The sequence below is a fragment of the Poecile atricapillus genome, chromosome 3 (genome assembly GCF_030490865.1).
Source record: "Poecile atricapillus isolate bPoeAtr1 chromosome 3, bPoeAtr1.hap1, whole genome shotgun sequence".
Taxonomy (NCBI): domain Eukaryota; kingdom Metazoa; phylum Chordata; class Aves; order Passeriformes; family Paridae; genus Poecile; species Poecile atricapillus.
The window spans coordinates 114,902,885-114,923,393 of record NC_081251.1 but is presented as its reverse complement, the minus strand read 5'-3'; the positions used below and the strand labels follow the sequence as shown (position 1 = coordinate 114,923,393).

General features: G+C 43.3%; 1 protein-coding gene across 5 annotated transcripts in view; it reads left to right on the top strand.

Moving 5' to 3' along the window:
- Window positions 1-20,509, top strand: part of CCDC85A (coiled-coil domain containing 85A) — a 94,501-nt gene that overhangs the window by 30,835 nt on the left and 43,157 nt on the right. For 4 of the 5 annotated variants that reach the window (XM_058834959.1, XM_058834957.1, XM_058834956.1 and 1 more), the window contains exon 3: window positions 437-1,352. In XM_058834959.1, the coding sequence (XP_058690942.1) occupies window positions 437-1,352 (916 nt within the window). Of the gene's footprint in view, window positions 1-436; window positions 1,353-8,580; window positions 11,658-20,509 lie in introns of those variants that run through there. The other variant, XM_058834958.1, reaches the window with a different exon arrangement.

The window sequence follows — 20,509 nt, the reverse complement described above, 5'->3', positions numbered from 1 at the left end:
CTATACTTTAGGGAATAGGGAGTATAAATGTTAATAATTAATTATTTAAGAGACTTTACAATTTCTGATGTACCTTGCACTTTTATTTAGCAATAACTCACAGGTGAATATTTCTCAGGGGAGCGAGATCATCATGAGAGCACTTGCAACCTTTGCCCAATTTGGGAGCTAAATTACTCTGATATTTAGCAGGAAAATTAATTAAGCACCTGAAACTTTTCTGCTGTATCAAAAGTTAGAAATTAGCTCCAAGCTAAGGGCAGTTTTTGCTGGACAGCAGCTTTGTTTGCTCGTGCCAAATCTACACATGGAATTATTTATGCCTCACTGAAATACTTTAATATGAGTTTGCAGCAGTGCTGTCCTCTGGCCTGTGTAACAGTTTAACATCAATGCCTTTAGACACTCCTCTGCCATGATAATCTTTCTTTTAAAGGACATCAACCAGAAGCTGCAGGAAGATAACCAGGAACTGAGGGACCTTTGCTGCTTCCTGGATGACGACCGGCAGAAGGGCAAGAGGGTGTCGCGCGAGTGGCAGAGGCTGGGCAGGTACAGCGCCAGTGTCATGCACAAGGAGGTGGCCTTATACCTGCAGAAGCTGAAGGAGCTGGAAGTGAGGCAGGAAGAAGTGGTTAAGGAGAACCTGGAGCTGAAGGAGTTGTGTGTGTTGCTGGATGAGGAGAAGAGTGGAGGAGCAGGCAGCCGGAGCTCTATCGACAGCCAGATCAGCCTGTGCCAGCTGACTGCCACCAGCGCGTACATCAGAGATGTTGGGGATGGCAGCAGCACTTCCAGCACGGGCAGCACAGACAGCCCAGACCATCACAAACACCACCCAAGCACCAGTCCAGAGCACCTGCAAAAACCTCGGGGGGAAGGAAGCCCTGAGCATCAGAAACACAGGAGTATCAGCCCAGAGCACCTGCAGAAGCCCAGGGGCTCTGGCAGTCCTGATCATCACCTGAAAGGGCCGAGCCCTGAGCATCACAAAACCATTGTCAAAGTACCTGAACAACAAAAGCACAGCAGCAGCAGTCCAGAAACTATCCCAAAGCACGTTTTGAGTAGTAGCCCTGAACACTTTCAAAAGCAGAGGCCTGGTGGTAGCCCTGAGCACCAAAAGCACAGCGGTGGCAGCCCAGATCACCTTCAAAAGCACACTCCCAGTGGAAGTACAGAGCACCTGCACAAGGTGAGGGGTACGAGCCCAGAGCATCTCAAACAACATTATGGAGGGAGCCCAGAGCACCTCAAACACCTCAGCGGAGGCAGCAGAGAAGGTACCCTCAGGAGACAAGTGACAGATGAGCTCTCCCCTCACCACAGGAGCTTGTACAACGGAATGAATGGTGGGTCAATACTTGGAGCAAAAGCTCACTTTGAAAATTGCTAAGGTAGTTTTGGTGTTATTCCAGCTATTTCTGCAGCAGGAATGATGTTTGATATGAAATGAAAGGCAATGAGTCGGGTGTCACTCCTTTAGCAGATGATTTAATTGGAGTACACATCTGTCCATCCAGCAGGTGTGGAGCAGATTAAAGAAGTAGGGGAAAAGTGAGTTTTGAGTGTTGGTGTAGGTATCAAGGAGAAGCTCTCAGCCCTGACCCTGCTCTGTGGTTGGTAGATGTAAACTGTTTGTCCCTAGGTAAATTTGTGTTTGCATAAGAGAGGAATTGCATTATGTTTCTTGCCCTGTCTATATCTGAGTCAGCAGAGTGGAGGTGAGTGTCTCCAGTTTCATTTCTACCTTCCTAATCTGCTTTGTCTGTAGCTTCAAAGATTTTAAAATTTCCTGTTTATTGATTGAAGGCATCCTATATCCTTTTCCTTGAACTTTGGAAAAGACCCCAGATGAAGGCTAGGCTCAATAGAAATGAATCTGATAGCTCCTGAAGCTTTTCAAAGTCTTGAGTTTGCATATTTCTAATCATAACAAATTAAAAATTTAGGAAGATCAAGAAGAGGGTTCTTTGCTGTTATTGCTGCCCTTTAGAAAGGTTTCCAATAAATATGCCTAGTTTTTAAGAGCTGTATATCCTGACTGGTGGAAATAAATTGTCTTAGGAGAGTCACAATGTAAGTATTTTGTTATTTTGAAAGCTACAAAGTTCAGACATCCTACTCTGCTGTAGAAATAACTTATTTTAGACTTAGCAGGACTTCTACAGCCTGCTGCCTTTTATTTTTTCTACGCTTTGGGATGTTCTTATGAAGACAATTAGTGTCCTAGTTGAAAACCCTTTTCTCAGACCTTTACACTTAGATTTGAAGTCAAGCTCTACACAGAGTGATGATTTTGCCTTTGCGAATTGTCTTGGATGGAGTTCATGTGTTTCCATTTCATGAGCAGCTGTGAGAAGCTGTGTTGGCATCAATGGAAGTGACCATTGTTGGATCTGCTTTGAGATGGGTGCCGTCCTCAGCCTTTGTCACACTGGTCCAGTGACCTGTTGGGATTAAATTGCACAACACCTTCACTTAACCCCTCTCTGCAGGGGCAAATCCACATTGTTTTCAGTGAAACGTGTATTTCTGACAGGGCTGACCAACCCCAGCATGGTAAGTGTAGAGACTCCTCTTTTCAAAGATTTAAAAATGATTAATAAGGTGAGTGTGTGACGAATAGGTGAAGATGTGTAACACAAAGTTATTAAAGTTGGTCTTGCACAACTTCCATTAAATGCTGTATTTTTCTCCATTCACTTCTTTGTGTTTGCTATTGACCTTCTCTAAGTAGCACAAAGTATGGAACCAGACTTCCTAAAAAAGACTTGTTTCTTGCACCCTTGATATTCAGCAGTCCAACACAGTTAATGTAGGAAGGAGAACCAAGGTTTTAAATATGTATTTTTAAAACTCACAGGGGAAGGAAGATATGTTTTTTCTGCTGCCAACACTGTAGGCTTTCTGTTTGGTTGGGTTTTTTTCCCCAAGTAGCCTTGTTGAGAACTATATTCCTAACAGTGCAGTGAAAGCAGTTGTTACTTTATTCCTGAGTTGACTGGCATCCTTTGTGCAGCATATTTCAGCTGTCAAAAGATTGGACTCAGGCCACAAGGTGCTGGAGAGGGCAGCTGGTGCTTTGGGAGGCTCTTTATTGACTTTAATCAGAGCTTTGCCTGCCCTGTGCTTTATATAATCACTTTTACAGAGAAGTCCTCTTTGGTTTGACAACTTCTCTCACCAGAAAGTTGTTGAACCTCTCTTCTTTTATATTTATATAATTTGATGCAAGCTTGAGGTTTAATTCTGACATCTGTCTGACCTTGATCAAACTTGGTAAAACTCTTGACAGCTCTGCTATGAAGTAAAGGCTTAACTTCTGGGAAATACTTGGTCTTCATAGCAAGGCTGAATCCTTCTGGGTATTTTGTGTTTTGACTTTGTCAGCTACTGTAAAGTTGTGGGGAACAGTTAATATGGAGCTGGTAGAAGTGCTGGTCATTATAATTTGTTATTGTTGTGAAAATAATGTGTAAATCTTAATTGGAATGTTCTATGTGTACCTCACCCTGCCAGCTGACTGTAGGTGACAAAAATCCTGATCTTGTTGTAAGGAATGCTGAAATTGTGACAATGGGATTTAGGAAATGGCCTGGAAACCAGGCCCTAAACTCTGATGAGCAATAAAAGGACAGTATTTTGATTGTGATCCCAAAGTCATGCAGTAAGTATGTTATATCACATTGGTGATATCACTGCTGGAATCCAGTTTGTTTGCAAATTTGGAGTATCTCTAGCTGGCAGATGTTTGCACATCTGTCATGAGTTTGCAGGGCACTTCTAAACTTATTGTAGGTCTTTGGGCTGTCATGTGAGCAGCAAGAATGAAGTGTTGGTGACCCTAAATGATGAATGGCAGAGACAAACCTGTTTTGATATTTAAAGGAGTAAAATAAATTATTTTAACTATGTAGTCAGAATTTACCAGAGTCAGTACAAACCTGTCCATCTTCCTTGGTCTGCACTAGATTCTGAATCATGTCTGAGAGGAGAAGTTTTTCCTCTGCATGTCAAACCTCATTCCAAAAGTGCTGTACTCTCTACCTGGATCTGGTGTTCCTAATTGGAAGCATGTTTGTGAACATGTCAGGAATTCTGCTGGCTATTCCAGGAGAAATGGGAGCTTCTAGCAGCTGCCATTTACCTGGATTTGTGATCCTGGATTTGTCAGCACCACAGGGCAGCAGTGGATTCTGCAGGGTGGCGTTAGCTCTCCCAGAGTGGGGCTGTAGGTAAAGGTGGGATGGATCAGAGTTTGCAGGTTCCTGACAGACCAGAGCTGCAGTCAGAGCAGTGCAGTATAATATTACAATGCCATCAGAAATGTGATGTGCAGCTGGAGCTGCTTTGCAGGATGTGTTTATGCATTAATCATTGGCCTTCATGCATGTTTTAAGCTATGCGGGAAGTTACCTCAGCCTCTCGCTCACAGGCACAGCTGAAGGAATAAAGGATGAGGTGATAACATTTCCTTTTGTAATTCTTCTCATCTTCTATGCTCAAGGGTTTGATCTTGGTATTTTTTCTTGTATGACATGTCAGCTTTCATTTATAAGATTTATAAGGCTTTAAAAAAACCCTCTATTCATGGTTCTCCTACATATTTTTCTGAAATGAGTGTCCATTGCCTTTGGAGTGACAGAAAATGGGATGGGAGAGCTGAATTTGGCTCGGTGCCTGTTAATTGAAAGCACATGTATTTAATTCTAGAGGTTTTAACCAAATAAAACACGATAACAATCTTTTTGCTGTAATCACACCTAAATGTTCTGGGTAATGAGAACAGAGGTATTTAGGATAGAAAGATTGCTGAAATTAGGTGAGAAAATACCAGCAGTAAAAACATTGAGAAGAGAGCATTAAGGCACCCTGGAAGAATATGTGACAATTTAGTTCTGACACAGATATCTGGGGTGTAAGTGCCTCTATAAATTCATCTGCTTTCAGCACTTGCAGTCCAAGTGTTGGTTTTTTAATCTAAGTGATTTATTTTCAACTTTCTATTTTGAGAAGTCCTTTGTTTTACTCTGAGCTTTGACTTTTGTGTGAAAGGAAGGTATCCAAAGGCTTTCATGTGTGTTTCTCGCTTCCTGCTGAGGTTATTAATGAAGAGAAGTCAAACTGCTGACTAACACCTCCTGTACTGCTCAAGGTGCGAGGGCTCTTACAGAACAAATGCAGCATCACCTCTCCTTGAGTGAAGGTGTTTGTAGGCTAAACACAGACTCAGCACGCATTTTAGATACTTTCTCTTATAAATGCACTTGTGAGAAGGAAACTTAAATTAGAAAACACTGCACTGAGTAAAAAGGGGAAACTGCAGTATGACTCCAGAGAGAAAAAACTCACAACAATGTAAGTGAGTTAACTGGTACCCTCTTTGTGCAAGCAGCTCTCCCTTGCCAGCTGAAGAGTGGGATCACACCGTGTTTCCATGTATGTTTGTTTACACATTATGTTTCTTAAAGCTGAAATGCAAATAATCTGCCTGTCATTAATGGCACTGCTCAGCACTCTGTGTGATTTGAGCTGTCCTGCTGGCACCCACGACTGCTCATCTGGGAGCCTGAGGCAGCATTTTTTACTTTTCAGAGTAACCAAAGGCTACAAGGATCAGTAGAATTTTTTCCATGACGGTCTGAAGTGACGTCGTGTTTATTTCAGGTGTTTAATTTTCAAGTGTGGAGCTCTGAAGCTTTGCCAGTCAGAGTCCTTCAATTGGACTCCGTAGGTTTGATGTCAAACTTGTAAATTGTTTCTAGCTATTGCACACTGCAAGAGAACTGGGGCATGAGATGTGAATATGGATGTGACTACAGCATGCTGCATTTATTACCCAGCTCGGTTTTTTGCAGACTGATTTATCATGTTGAAAATGTGTTTTGTAGTATCAAAACAGTGAATTTACTAGGAACCCATGCTGCAGGACTTCTGAGAGAGGCTTAACAATTCCACGTCCTTAACTTCACTGACAAAACTCCTTTGAATTTGAATGTTTTAGTGTGCAGTGGATCCTCCTTCCAGCAAAACCCTTGAAATGTTAATGGCAGAGAGATGCCTCTGCTTCTGGAGGGTGGCCTGGTTTCACACGATTGTCTGGACCTTCAGCACCGATTCCTGTGCAGGGCAGAGGCAGCTGCTGGGGACAGGGGTTGCTGTTTGCTGCTGTGGGATGTGCAGGGGAACTCAGCTGCAAGGCTGAGAACACCCCAGCACCTCCTGGAAAGTCACTGCTTCCAAGTTTTATGTCTTTTCCTTTCTCCCTGAGGCTGCATATCCCGCTCCACAGGCGAGTCTGTTTTGCAGTGAGGATTTAGTGCTAATTCAGCCCTTCTTTGATGGAAGCGAGAGGCAGAGTAGCGAATGGAGACGTTACCTTTAAGCCATCTCCTCTGGGAGCAAGGTCCCTGTTGGTCCGGGAGAGGGGTGTTAATGGGGTGGGAGGCAGCCGGTGCTGCCCGGGATTTGGGAACTGGTCCCACAGTGATTCCCTGCAGCCCCGTGAGCAGTGCCCGTCCTTGCCGAGGCTTTCACCGGGATGCAGACGTGTGGCCACCTCCCGTGTCCGGAGTGGCTGCTGGAAGTTCCCTGACCCGGAGCTCCGGCAGGGAAGGGCTGCAGAGCACTCACAGCGATGGTGTCCCCACAAACACCCTGCGAGCCAGCGCCTGCTCCCACCCCCTGACTGCTGCTGGTACACGTGGGATGGAGCTGGTGTACCGATCTTCCTTCTGTTTTCATTTCATTGGGCATTTATGAGAAACAATGTCTTTTCTGGCTAGTGAGTGGGAGTTTGTTTTGGTGCGTTAAGAAAACAGTAGAGAAGCTTATTTCTTTTTCATGGTGACTGTGTCAAGGTGTGAGCCATTAGCCTTTACCTTAGAGAGCTTCTCAGGAGTTTGCACGGCTGTTAGTGTCCTATGCCTGAAATAAGTGGGCACATCTGTGTGTTATTTTATTTTTCTTAGTGCCAGAACAGCAAATCCTCACATTAAAGCCTTGTCTGAGTCGTTGTGTAGAGGGAGTACCTTTAACCTGAGCTCAGGACCTCATGTATCAGTTCTTCACACAGCTTTTGGAGTTAGTGTTGTGAGTTTAGAGCAGTAAAATATGGGTTTAGAAATATTGGTGATTAAATTGTAAAATTCTCTGAACTGTGGCACTTTGCAATCAGTCATTTACAATGCAGGTCAGTATATTACAATAATTTTTGTGAGTGCTGCTTGTTTAAGACATTCAGCCTTGTAGTATGTATTATGTTTGCCAGTCAGAATATCCTGTCTCTTCTGTTCATCCATTAATGTTTTTTTAATTTTTAAATTTTATTAAGAACTTAACAATGGAGACTTGTGCAGGCAGAGCAGGGGTTGGAGCTGAATGGGTTAAGAGTTAGGGAGGAAAGCAGGCAGTGTAGTGTGGGATTCAGATTTTGTACTGCCACACACAAAGTGCAGGGATGTTGACAGGAATAAGGGACAGCGAGGCATTCCAAATTACAGGGTATTTAATGAGCTATAATAAAGCCATGTGTACATAAGAAAATGACTCTGGCAATGAAAATTCATTGGCTTCTGAGCTAGTAAGTTATGTCTTAATTAGTAAACTGAAGCACAGCTTATCTTGGGTCATATTGTCATGTGCAGAGATATATAGTTACTGAGGGAGCACTGAGAATTATCTTCAAGTCATGATCTTGATGTAAATCTTGTCTGCCTTTGCTTCTTCACTGGTTAAAGGGTGGTCTCTTGAAGAGAATCAGCCAGGACTGAAACATGGCTTTGAATTCTGCTTAATGCAGAAAGCAGTACAATAATCTGTTTGAGAGGGAATGAGTTACACAAGTATAACATGGCGGGGGAAGGGCTGAAATTAAAGCTGTCTTAAAAAAATAAGCAGTAATGATATTACTCTGTACATTTATTTTTTAAGTGCTTTTAATTCCACAAGGCACACAGAGGAGGGTCAGGACTGTGATCTGTGTCCATGAGCATTTGGTATGCAGCATGGAAGTGTGTGCAAATTTATTGATTGTGAATGGGAAAGCTGCTATCTTGAGCTAGGCTGTCTTAAAAGATGAACAGTTCTGTGACGGCTGTGAATAACAAATAGTTCTACTCGTCATTTCTACTATAAAATTTCTGGCATATTTGCATTTGTTTCTGTAACATTCATGGGGAGTGAAAAAGCCAGCAGCTCTGGACCTGTGTAGTTCAGCAAGAACGTGCTTCTTCTACCCTTAGTTTTTATTTGCATGATTCATGTGATCTTCACTGGTTTGTAAAAGTCCATTTAATAAATCAAATGATTATTTGGGCCAGTGAAAGCAGTGTTCAAGCACTGGCAAGAGTAAAAGATGTGTCGTAGCTGAAAAAGCCCAGTGAGCCATGTGGTAACAAACAATATGGAATGTCTCCTAAAGGTCTCCATTTTGGTACTTCCTCAAGGTTACACAAATTATTCCAGAGCCTTTATGCCTGTAATATTAAACATCTCTAATCTGATCAGTAGTGAGATAGCTCCTTCAAGTGTTTGACCTCAAAACTCACTCGATTTCTTTCGCTGCATCTCTTTAAGCTCCTGCGAGCTGTGAAAATTTGCCTTGATCAACTGTGGAGCCTGTACCTGTGACTTGGATTCAAAGAAAAATATCTGTGCTTTCTACAAAGGGTACAAGGCTGATTCATCACTCTGTGATCAGCTCCCACTTAGGCCAAGTGCAGATAAGCCTGGAGAAAATCATTGATTCCTGACCCACATCCCCTCTTGGCTCCTGACTCTGGTTTTGGTTTACAGTGGACAAACTTTAATGATGTTCAAAATCCATCTTATGAGTTTTGTGGTCTGCAAACATTGCTGAGGACATTAAGATGAATCTCTAAAAATAGTGTTGGATTATGAGAAACAAGAAGAACATTCCACTGGAGGCAGATGAATATATCAAGCACAAGCACACAAATGCTGTGAGGCAGAACCTGCAAATTGACTCAGATCTTTCTAAGGATTTGAGCACTTCACTCCTTGTTAATACCCGACTTCTGCTGAAATGGGATGCCCAGACAGAACAAGATGCTTAAATATCCATCTTCATGCAGTGCTCTGAATGAAGTCACTGGTCTGTCACTGTCATTCATCTTGTTTGCTTGGGTCCAATTTAGAATTTATGTAACCTGAAGTTAAATTTTGAATTTTAGATTTTTGCAGTGTCACTAAGTCCATAAAGAAAACATGACAAGAAAGCATTCCAGCAACGATATTTTCCTACCCAGCTCTCCAACCACTGAGACCAAAGGCTCTTCAGTGCTAACTGAACAGCAGAAGATACCAAATCTGTGTCTCCTCCAGCTACAGGTGCTAAGAACATTGGTTTATTCATTTCTGTTGTAGCACTCGATGCCTGGCCTACACTCCTGGCCATCCTGCTGAATGCTGCATTGTGAGCACTTAAAACCATAGCAAATGTTTTAGAGAACTATGAGGACAAAAGATCCTGAGTTTTTATCTAAAAAAAAATCCTAATTTCAGCATGAGGGAATTGGGATTTATGTGTTTTAGCTTTTTCATGAACATAATCAAAAGTTTTTTTAAACTTTTGAGTGTATTGGAATGTTCTATTCAGCCTGAATTGCTGGATTGGCCAAAAGCATGGAAATGACTGATCAGACTGTCTTGGAAGCACGGATCCCAGAGTTTTGTGCTGTCAAGTCACTCCATCATCCTGGATTAGTCAAGAATGAGTTGGATGGGGTTGACACCTTGTATCGATTGCAATATCACAAGTACAGCCAGTTGTATCCGTGGAATCCTGAAAAGGTGGCTGGAGAACTCCAAAAGGAGATGTAGCACAAAGGGACTTGTGTGACCCACTTTCTACAGCAATGCAAATTCAAGAGTATTTACTTATCAGCTGCCACCTGGAAGTGTGTCCTTCAGGCACTGGAGTGGGAAACATATTCTATTCCACCTTTCCTGTTTCATGTGTTTTTATTTTATTTTTTTAAACTAAAAAACCCGAGAGTTTATTCCAGCATCACTTTGGAAAATGGGGATTGCTGAAGAATGATTGAGAAAGTATTTCTGTTGGTGTTAAGAGCAAACTACTGTTGAATTTATCACTGAAAAGATCTGTAGTTTAAATGTAGCAAACCTTGGCTGTGTCTGCCTTGTGCTTAGTGGAGCTGCACTTAGCACATGTATTTTTCAGTCAGTCAGTGTTAGATATTAATCCTGCATGTCCCTTAATGTAAGATTCTTTGGATATTCCTTGTCCTTGTTGCAGGGGAAACAGGATCTTGGCTGCAAAGATCCAGTCAGGTGATGCTTTTTCTCAAATTTAACACTTAAGTGCTTTTAACCTTTTAAACCTCCCCAGTTAGATTTTGATTTATTTGTTTGTGCAGTGCTGCTCAGAAACACATCATGATGCACAGGAAGCAAGCAGGCTCTGGAAAATCTTGGGAAAGAATCTGTAGTGAAAGATAAAAGTTACTAATAGGTTTTTACTCCCTGGAATGAGAAAATTCCAGGTAGTGTTTGCATTTTGTTTATTAGGAAATGCTGTTCCCCAGGGAACCAGGAGCCTTTTCATGCCAAACACTGAGGCTGCTGGCCTGTGGCTTTGCCCATCAGGTGTGGAGAGAGATGGCTGCTGCCTGAACCAGCTGCTTGATTTGCATCTCAGCTCATGGAACTACTGATGTGGGGCCCAAATTTGTGTCCCATCGTAGCTGTGGCAACACAGTGGGAAGAGTTCTTTGGGAGTTTCTTCACTGCTCCAGGAGTCTCAGCAGCAAACACCCAGAGACATCTGAGACAAACACAGAGATAAATTTCATCAAACACACATTTGTCTGTTTTAATGGTGTAAATCACAAGTGGCTCTTTGCCCCACCCATTGCAGGTGCAGTTCTGTTTCTGAGCACCATCCCTTCAGCAATCTAAATTCAGGATTCAGCTTCAAACTGAGGGCTTGAGCCAGCTCAGATCTGTGGAGAACCAGGGGTGGATGAGGCTGTAGACCTTGGCTTGGTGTGATGCTGGCTTTGTCACCTGTGGATCTGTCCATGTCCAGCTCCATCTGTGTTTATTCTCCACACCATGGAAGGAGTGCCCTCATAGCAAACCAGTCAGCTGGGCTGGAAGCTGACTCTGTGGAGTTGTGGGATTTTGGGGACAACTCTAGGGGTAATCAGACCTTGCATCTTGTTTTGTGAGCATGTGTCTTTATGTATATGTTGTGCAGAAAACTTCTCCCTCTTAGCACAAAGCCAAATGCTGAAAAGCCCAAACACAAGTATTATGTGTAAGATCTGAAAGCTGGCAAAATAAATGATCGGTGACATCTATTTTCAGAGATTCACAGTTTATTCTGAGTTGGAAGGGAGCCACAAAGATCATGTCCAACTCTTTAGAAAATGGCCTGTATGGAGATTGTACCTACAATCTTGGTGTTGTGTGCTGAATTCATCATCAGAGGGAAAGACTGAAGATCTGTAACATATTGGTAATCAGATTAACAACATTTATGCCTCTTCTGGAAACGGCCTTTGCAGTATGTCTGTCCTTTTCAGGCCCAAAACCTTCTGCTCTGGTTTGTGCTGCAGAAGCTTTCTGAGTTCCAAGGGGTCCTGAGAGCTTCTGAAAGGTCCAGAGCAAGTGTGTGACTCCAGAGGTGGAACAGGGGAACCCAGGGAAGAGGAGGATGTTGCTGTTTTCCTTTGCTCCCTTGCTTGCTGTGGAAAGCCATTGGGAAGTCCTGGCTGTGCCCCAACTTGTAACGCTGGAGTTTGAGCCTACAGGGGGTCTGGGAGCAGCCTTGTGTGACTGAGGAGAGAAAGCAGCTCTGCCCAGAGAGCCTGGCTGGATTCACTCACAGAGTTCTGGCCCTGGAGAGCTCCTGTGTGTGGGCTGGGGGAGCATCGATGTGTGGAACATGGATTAACGCGTGTGAACGCTCCCCAGTCAGAAAAAATGTCTTTATGAAGACAAGACCTTGTTGTGTATAAAGAGCTGTGGGTGTGCTGTTACCCTGAGGAACTGCCCACACTTGTCAATGGTGCCTGGTTCCCTCTTGCATCTCTTATCAATACTTCTGGAAACAATTTACCAGCCACACAAATATTGTCATCGTCACCTGGGTATTAAGAACCATGAGCTAAACAAAAGACAAGACAGGATTAATCAGCCACCAACTACTGCAGGTTTCCTGAGGTTTTGCTGCTGATTATTCCATTGTGTCATGCCAGTTTTCTAACAGCTTTCTTCTTAGAATAGTTTGTTTTCAGCATGGTGTAAAAACTGGGGCTGGAGTTACTCACATGCCTAGAAAACACCTTTATAAACAATCAGCTTGAGACAAACCTTTTCAATGTGTTTCCTTTCAAAATCAACTTTTAAGCAATGTTTCCTTCCTTCCTGAACTTCCTGAATTGGGCTAGTGGGAAACAAAGCTATTTTTAATTCTCTTTTGTATGTGCAACAGTCCAACTAGAAGCTGTTAATGTACCTTTTGCATTTACAGGGCTGCTTCAAGGTGTCCTGGCACACAAAGTGATTTACAATGGATCCACATCTGAAGGGCTGTGATAGCTTTACTAGAGGAAGCTCTGTTTTCTGTCCTGTTTCTCGTGGCCTGTTTTTACTGTTACAGAGTAGTTGAGGAACTGTAGTTGTCTTGATTTGGGAAATGAAGATGCTGGTACCAAGCAGAGGCATGGTCAGCTCTCTGCTGGGAATTTCAGGCTGCTAACTGGTACAGTCCAAAGGAGCATTCATCTTCCATCAGAATAAAATTTGAAAATTAACATTCTTGAGCTTAAAAAAAGAGAGAACACAGTGTTTTGGCAAAGATGGTCATCTGGCCCTCAGCATCCATCAACAGTGTGGCATGTTGTGAGTGTGCCAGGGAGGGGGGGAAGTGGGGCTTAGCAGATCTAAATCTCCATGGTGAGGCTCAGGCTGAACATCTGTGACTTGGCAGATGTGGAAGGGGGGAACTGGGGATTTGGAGCTGTTCTGGCTCAGTGCCAGCAGACTCTGACCTAGCAGGTAGGTGGCTGCTGCTCTCTGTCAAACGCTGCAGGATGAAATGTTTGTTTAAAGTCCTGTGAAGCCGGGGCTGTGTTCAAGGCAGCACTGGGGGAAGGTTGTCCCTGGCTGCCAAAAGCTGGAGATTTCCTGTGCAAGGTCACTGCAGCAGGGGTTGTGAATGGCCCTGCTCAGGGCTCAGAGGAGGCTCCAGAGCTCCCCAGTGCTCTGCACCCCGTGGGGAGCTGGGATTTGACATCCTGGGATCACAGCCCAGACATTCCCAGCCCGGGAGATGCTCTGACAGGACAGCAACAACCCTTGGGAGCACAAAGTTCCTGCAGTTACAGCAGGAGCAGGCTGCCAGTCCCTCATGGCCCTTCTCAGCCAGAAAGTGCTCTGAGCACAGCCTCGTGTTTCAGACCTGGGCAGAGATTAAAGAGATATTAGTGCTGCTACTGTTTTCATCTTAATTACAAACCAGAGCAAACACCAGCTTGTGTGTCCTGAGCATGATTTAGTTAGTCTTTTAATTATCTCCTTCCTAATTCCATTGCTCTGATTATTTGGTACTTGAAATAAGTGTATCTTTTTAAATTCTTGTGGCAGTAACTTTTGGAAAAAATTCATTGTGTTTCATTTTGCAGACATTTTTTTCTTTCATGCTGAAGTACAGGAACATATGGTGCTGCTTCTGAGGTAGCACTTGTCTAAATATCTTTGCTTGTAAAAATTTCTGCAGAGCCATATAATTTTCTCCTGTAAAAACATTCCTACTGTATCTAACTGGTTTTATAGCTACTTAATGGGATTTTCACGTTTTTATAATTGCAAACTTTTAATGGATCAAGAAATTAAACTCTGAACCCTGAATAAGATAAATGAGCAGTAAGTAGTTAGAAATTCAAAGAGAGTAGTAAGAAATAGAAAGAAAATAAAATTGTACACTGAAACACATCCCAGGTATTTTGAAAGGGTCAAAGCAGTAATTTTATTTTTAAGCTGAACTCTTGGGCTATCACTGGCAGTCAGTAGACCTGGAATGCTCAAATTCAGTGTCCAGAACCCTCACATGGGAGCTGGTTACACCTCTGTTTGTGTTCAGCCTGGTGAACAGGCTTCCCAAGTGATGGTGTTCCTTCTGCCTGAGCCATGGGAAGCTTGAGTCAGGAGCATGCATTAAAAAATGTAAACCAGCAGCACATTCATCTGTGTACAATGAAGGGAGACTGGAAACGCTCCTGAGTGTGGCACAGCCAGGAGAGTCAGAGGAGCGGAATAACCGGAATATTCTGTATATTTTTGTCTACATTGCTAGACTCTTACCCAGCATGAGAGATGATTAGTGAGAGGCTAATTGGCCTGTTAAATAAACCTATTTAGAAATGTATAAAGATACATATCTCAGGAATGATGCAGATCTAAAACTCTTCTTACACAGCACTGGGAAATCATTCCAGGGGCAGCGTGCCAAGCTCCGTCTCTGCTGCCTTGGACATGCTGAGCCAAGGCTGGAGCTCCTCACAAGGCAGGTACCTTGGAAAATGCTGCAGGGATGAAACATCTCCAGGAGAGGAGGAGCTGGGCCAGCCATGCCTGGGGGGCAGAGCTCTCTCCCCCTACGGGATCACAGATGGAGCAGCAAATGCACAATTGCTGGAAGCGGAAAGGCAGGAGAAGGATGGACTGAACAGGATCTCCTTTCTCCTGCAATCGGGCTCAGGACTGATTGCCATCTCTAGGGAAACATCACTCAGATGTGGAGATAGATTTTGGAGCTGTAATGAGAGCAGGCTGTGTTTGATGCTGGAGGTTTGGAGTCGCACCCTGCTGAGTGCAGACAATCGAGTTGCTAAGGAAAGAGTTTCTGAGGGTTTTTTTGAGAAGAAAGTGGATGAGGTCAGACAGATTCAGAGCTATATCTAACATAGGTTGTAAAGTGAAGGACTCTGGGCAAGGAAAAATGTCATAATCCAGCTACTTAAAGTTGGATCATGGTGAATTTGCCCTGTTTTTGAACAGTCCCTAAAATGAAGGTGTGGGACAGCAGAATTAGATTGCAGGATAACCAGAGCTCATAGTTTGAAATGGTCAGAAAAGCTGTAGGCAATGATCACTTGTCTATCACTTGTTTGTGGGTGCTGAATATGACTGGAGGGTTTTGTTAATGACTGTAGTTTTTCAGTCAGTCACAGGTTTCAGTTTGGTCTCCTGCCCACCTCATTCTGCTGACAGGATGGAACAAAGTGGAAAACAGGACATTTGTCACAGTGCCAGCCATGGTGGAGTGCCCATCGTGGTGCTGCTGGTCCTCACCAGCTCCCAGGGACTGCTCAGCATTTGTGTTTCTGTAGCATCTCTGAGCTCCCCGTGGCTTTGGGTGTTTTGAACATTGGAGAAGCTCCTGCCAGTCTTTCCTCATGAGTGGGAATGGAGCTTCAGCAGTCCTGGCAGCTGATGGTCTACAAAAGTGAATTTCTTTTTGTGTGGCCTCTCCTCTACTACCAGAGTTCTCTATGAAGCAGGATTCTTCCCCCATGTGCTGGAAGGCAGAAATCTTTCATTAGGAGTGTTTAATTTTTCAAATGACTGCTGCCACAGTATCAGTCAATAGTCTGTGTTAGTTGAACCCTGCTGCTGAATCTGAGCTTTCCTATTAAAAAAAGAGAAAACAAAATATTCTTTCTATCTGCTTTTACTAAATTAATCTTAAAGATTTGTGCAAGTCATTACTATGAGTCCTTTGATTATTATTGCTGGTGGAAAAGCAATTACATTGGAAAACCAACTGAAAGTCTATTGTGAGATTTAAACCTACAGTTCTAGTTCTTTTCCTTGATTTATTTTTGATAGTGGGTGATTTATTATTTAGAGTGAGACAAGGATCTAGGAATTCCTTCTGGCTCCCCTTGTCAGTCCATGCCTAGCAGCTGTTTGAAATCTGTGGCACTAAGAAGTTCCTACAGGCCTGTGCTTTGGGGCTTGGAAGATGATCCCAGGTGAAGTGAATCTGTAAGAATCTGATGGTTGATCATGTGGCCATACAGGGGAGCAGCTCATTTAGGGGACCACGTGCCTCATTTTAATTCAAGTAGAAAATGCTCAGTCAGCTGCACAAATAGGACTATCCATCTGTACACCTATTATGGGATCAGATTAATTAAAGTAAAAGCAGTGAATTAACTTCAGTTACTAAGGCTGCCATGAATTGCTCAGTAGTTATTTAATCCTACATTACACAGGTAAATGCACCTTATAACTAATGTGTTAAAGTGAAAATTTCTGATCCAACATGAGTTTAGAGGGTTTTTTATTTTGTTTTCAGTGTTGTCAAGGAACTTAGTAACATAGCCTTACAAAGGTAGAAGGTTTGAAAGGTTTACTGAATAATTTTTTTATGCTTTGGACTGTTTCTAGCTATAGCCTGAAGTACCTTTAATCTCTCCTTTGTCTAAATGGTAATTCTGATAAATTTAACATGAATCAAAAATACTGTGGGATAGAAAGCTTTCCTGGAAGGTTACTCAGGAAAGAAATGGGTTTGGTTTTAATTGCACAGGCTACTATGAAATTGCCTTTCTGGTTTGAAAACAGGGATCATGTGCAGCTACTGGGGAACTGCCCTCCATCCCTCCATCCCTCCATCCCTCCATCCCTCCATCCCTCCATCCCTCCATCCCTCCATCCCTCCATCCCTCCATCCCTCCCAGGGTGTTTGTGAAGAGTCAAAACGTTTATCAGGGAGGGTTTTTACATTTCAAATTTCACTGTAAGGTAACATGTGCTTTGGAGGGAATTATGTAGCTGTGGGCTGCATTCATTCCCTGGCACCACACCCCATTCCCTCCATGCACCTGTACAAGGTTCCAGGTTGGATGTGAAGCTTGTGGTGGGAAATTCCATATCTGTATCCAAGGGCCAGGTCAGTGTAGGATGTTACTGGGGGTGACACAGAGCTTGTTCTGTAGCTGTACAAATAAGCTCAATATTCAAATGTACAGTCTCTCTGAGATACCACGGTAAGGGAGAAAACAGAATGAATACAAGTGTTGCCAGTCCTTTACTGTACTGGGGGCAGGAAATCAGCCCTGCTCTGCCACAAATGAATGTTCTGGAAGTCTGGGAGCCGTCCTTGCTGCACACCCACCTCTGCCTGGTGCTTCAAGGAGGAATTGTGTGGGACTTGCACTCAGGCTAAGTGACAATCTGTGATTGTATTTCTGGAGATTGGAATTGGGTTTTGCCTGTTTCCTTTTGACATCATTCTGGTGACAGCTGAGGGCCAGCGGTGTTTGCTGAATAGATAATGGTAGGCTGAGGCTCTTCTCCTTGAGGAAATGCAGATTTTAGTTGCTGATAATTAAAACTTCCTGTGTGATCTTGGGTGTGGTTTGGAGCTTTTTTCCTCTTTAACCAAGGAATTTCTTAAAGCATTTCACTGGAAAGTGGAACTGGATGGAGAGGCGTGGTGTTAAACTGTGGAGAGAGTGAAGCACAGGATTGTGGAACCTTTGAATGAAGTTCTGCTGCCCAGAATCTTGAGGGTAAATAATTTATGGAATGTATCCTAGCATGAGATGTTCTAGTGTTTAAATATCTTGAGTAAAAAGAGCTTATGCTTTTTCAGTCACCCCTTCACTAAAGATGTAAAAAAGAAAAATCCATATACACTTACAGCCTAGGTTATTTCCTACACATGCAGGAGAGAGATCTGAAGTAGAATCAAGGAGATACTGAACTAGGATTGCTGAGCCTGTTTTCTGCCAGGAGTGGAGTCCTGGAAGCAGGAATAAGAATTAGGATTGCCAGGAGCAACAACTGACCTTTCAACACTTGGTGTGCTGTAAGTCAGCAGATCACAGGGGTAGCTCCAAAGCAGAGTTCCCAGCCTGTTCAACCCCATTTTGATGAAAAATGGAATATCAGAAGGAGAGAGGTCGTTTATCTTGCTGCAAGGAACCATTCACACCATGATTATCTTGATTTTATTTTCATAGGAACATATGTTTCGCGTTTAATAGTCAACGCCTCCCTTAAGTCTTTGCTTCCCACCGTAACTAAAATATGAAAAATCTTTTGCAGTGAAGAAATGAGTGAAGAATGCAGTGAAGGAAACACATGGGGCTGGAATAAAACCTTGGCACAGTTGGCCACATGTAGAACATCTTTTAGAGCATTAACAGAGGTGAAAAAGTGGGACCAGTGAACCACAGGGAGAAGGGACAGAGGGATTTGGCTTTAATTTCATTTTTAGTGGGAAGAAGAAATGAATTTGAATGAGGAATTGATCATACACAGTTTGATCCTCTTGCAAGAATATTGCCATTGATTTCTGGAGGAATGGGATGTGCCACCTCGTTTGTCTGTGACTGTGATTTTCTCTTGGTACAGACTAATTCACTGACACTCCAAAAATCCCCAACCCAAACAAAAACCACCACAAATAAACAAACAAAATCCACTTCCCTGCATGGAGACTAAATTAGCTTTTAAGTCTCTAATGGGATTGTTATGGAGCCATGGAGGCTGTGGAAAGATTCTCCTTGAAATTTTGCTTCTCAGACTAACTCCACACTGTTCAGTAGTGGCAATGGTTAATTCATTTTCTAAAGATCACATAGATACATGAGGCTGAAACTTTGTGATTTATTTGGAGCTCTGAGGAATATAATGTGAAAACCTATTCAGGTTTTACTGGCTGGCCAGAGACTGCAGTCAGTTTAATGAGACACAGCTAAATTTGCCATGATAAAGTGCTGCTTCGTGCATGAAATAGATATTGTGGTCCTGTGCTGGTGATTGATGATTTATTACCTTCAAAACTGTAGAACCAGTGTGCAGAATTAATTTTGAGTGGATTATTCATTGTTTTTACCCCCTGGAATCTTGTATGATTGATAAACATAATTTAAAAGAAAAAAACAAACTCAGAAATTAACTATGAGAGATTTTAAGGTTGCGCATTTTAGAACACCCCCCCTTTTCCCCACGAGATATTTTACAAACCTAATGTAGCATCAGTTTGTGTTGCAGAAGATGTTTATAACTCCCTTTATTCTGGTTCTTTATCAAATAACTGGTTTTACTCTGTAAAGCTCTCAGGGGATTGAGTGAAGCTCCAGTGTATGGATGATCCCTCTGTGCGTGGTCCTTCCTTCCCACTGCAGCCCCTGGGCTGATCCCAGCTCACAGCCCTCAGTTTGGAGCCCCAGGCACTGGGACTCAGCTCACAGGGAAATCACCACAGCAGGGCTCGCTCAGCCACGGGAATTTTCAGCTCCCAGTCTTGTAGTTGCTTCTACCCTCTAACTTCTGGGGAGAAAAACCTGCTCAGACAGAGGATGAGCACTAGAAAACAGAGAGGAGAATCCAGGAGCAGGAGATGGAGAAGTGTGTTAGAGGCAAGGAAAATGATGAAATATGCTATGATTGTCTCTCTGGAGCACAAGCACCCCACAACACAGAGTTTTGGGGTTTCTTCTGATGCAAGCAAGCCTTGGGTCTGCCTCTTGCACTGTGGGGATTTGAAAAAACCTGTGCTGCTCCCCCAGTTGGTTCCTTACACTCAGAGCTCTGTAATAGTATAGATTTATGTACTAGCCTGGCCTGGAGGTCTCATTTTGGCAATGTTGGGTGTAGAAGCTGAGCTGCTGCTGGGTGCTGGAGGTGAGCAGCTCAGCCAGAGCCCTGCTGGAGCAAAGAGCAGCTCAGCTCAGCAACATCATCCTCCAGGGCTGCTCATGTCTGCTGCTGGAACCATCAGCGTCAGCCCTGCTTCCGAAATGCAGGCAGTTAGGCCACGTAGGATATGTGCTCTGACAGCCTCCACAGCAGCTAAATGTTGGACTTAGGTGGAATTTTATAGGTCCTTAAGCAGTTTTGGTCCTTGCCCTACAGAGCTGAGGTGAGAGGATGACTTTGCTTTGTGAGAGGTTGTTTCATAATCCTCCTTTAGGCTCGGGCTCCTGTGCAGGTCCGGGGTGACACGAGGGCTCAGCAGCCACTGAGCTGACAAAAGCAAAGGCTCCGTGTTTCATTTAATCCTTTATTTATTTAAAAGGAAAGAAGCTGTACTTTTGCAAGCCAGGCTCTTCTCAGCATCTGAAAGCTGAGCAGGGTCAGTCTGGATCGTTACCTGGGTTTTTAACCTCTGGGAAGAACACAGGTGTGCTTGTGATGGAAAAACCATTATCTTTTGAGTCAGTCATAAATACCGTGGGGATAAAGGTTGAAATATTAAGCTGAGATTCTTTCTACTTGCTCTTTGAAATACCAAAGACCAAGAGCTTGAAAGTTTTTCCAAGGCTCTCTGCAAACATTGGTGCTGGAATTATCATTCACTTTTTGTCAGGAGCTGCTGTGCTGTGCTGCCATGTGCTCCAAGCAAACACAGCCCCTGTGTCCCCCTCTCCTTGGAGTCCTGAAGCTGATTTGTGTTCAAATCTCTCATCACAGCACCTTTTATTAGAATTTATTTATT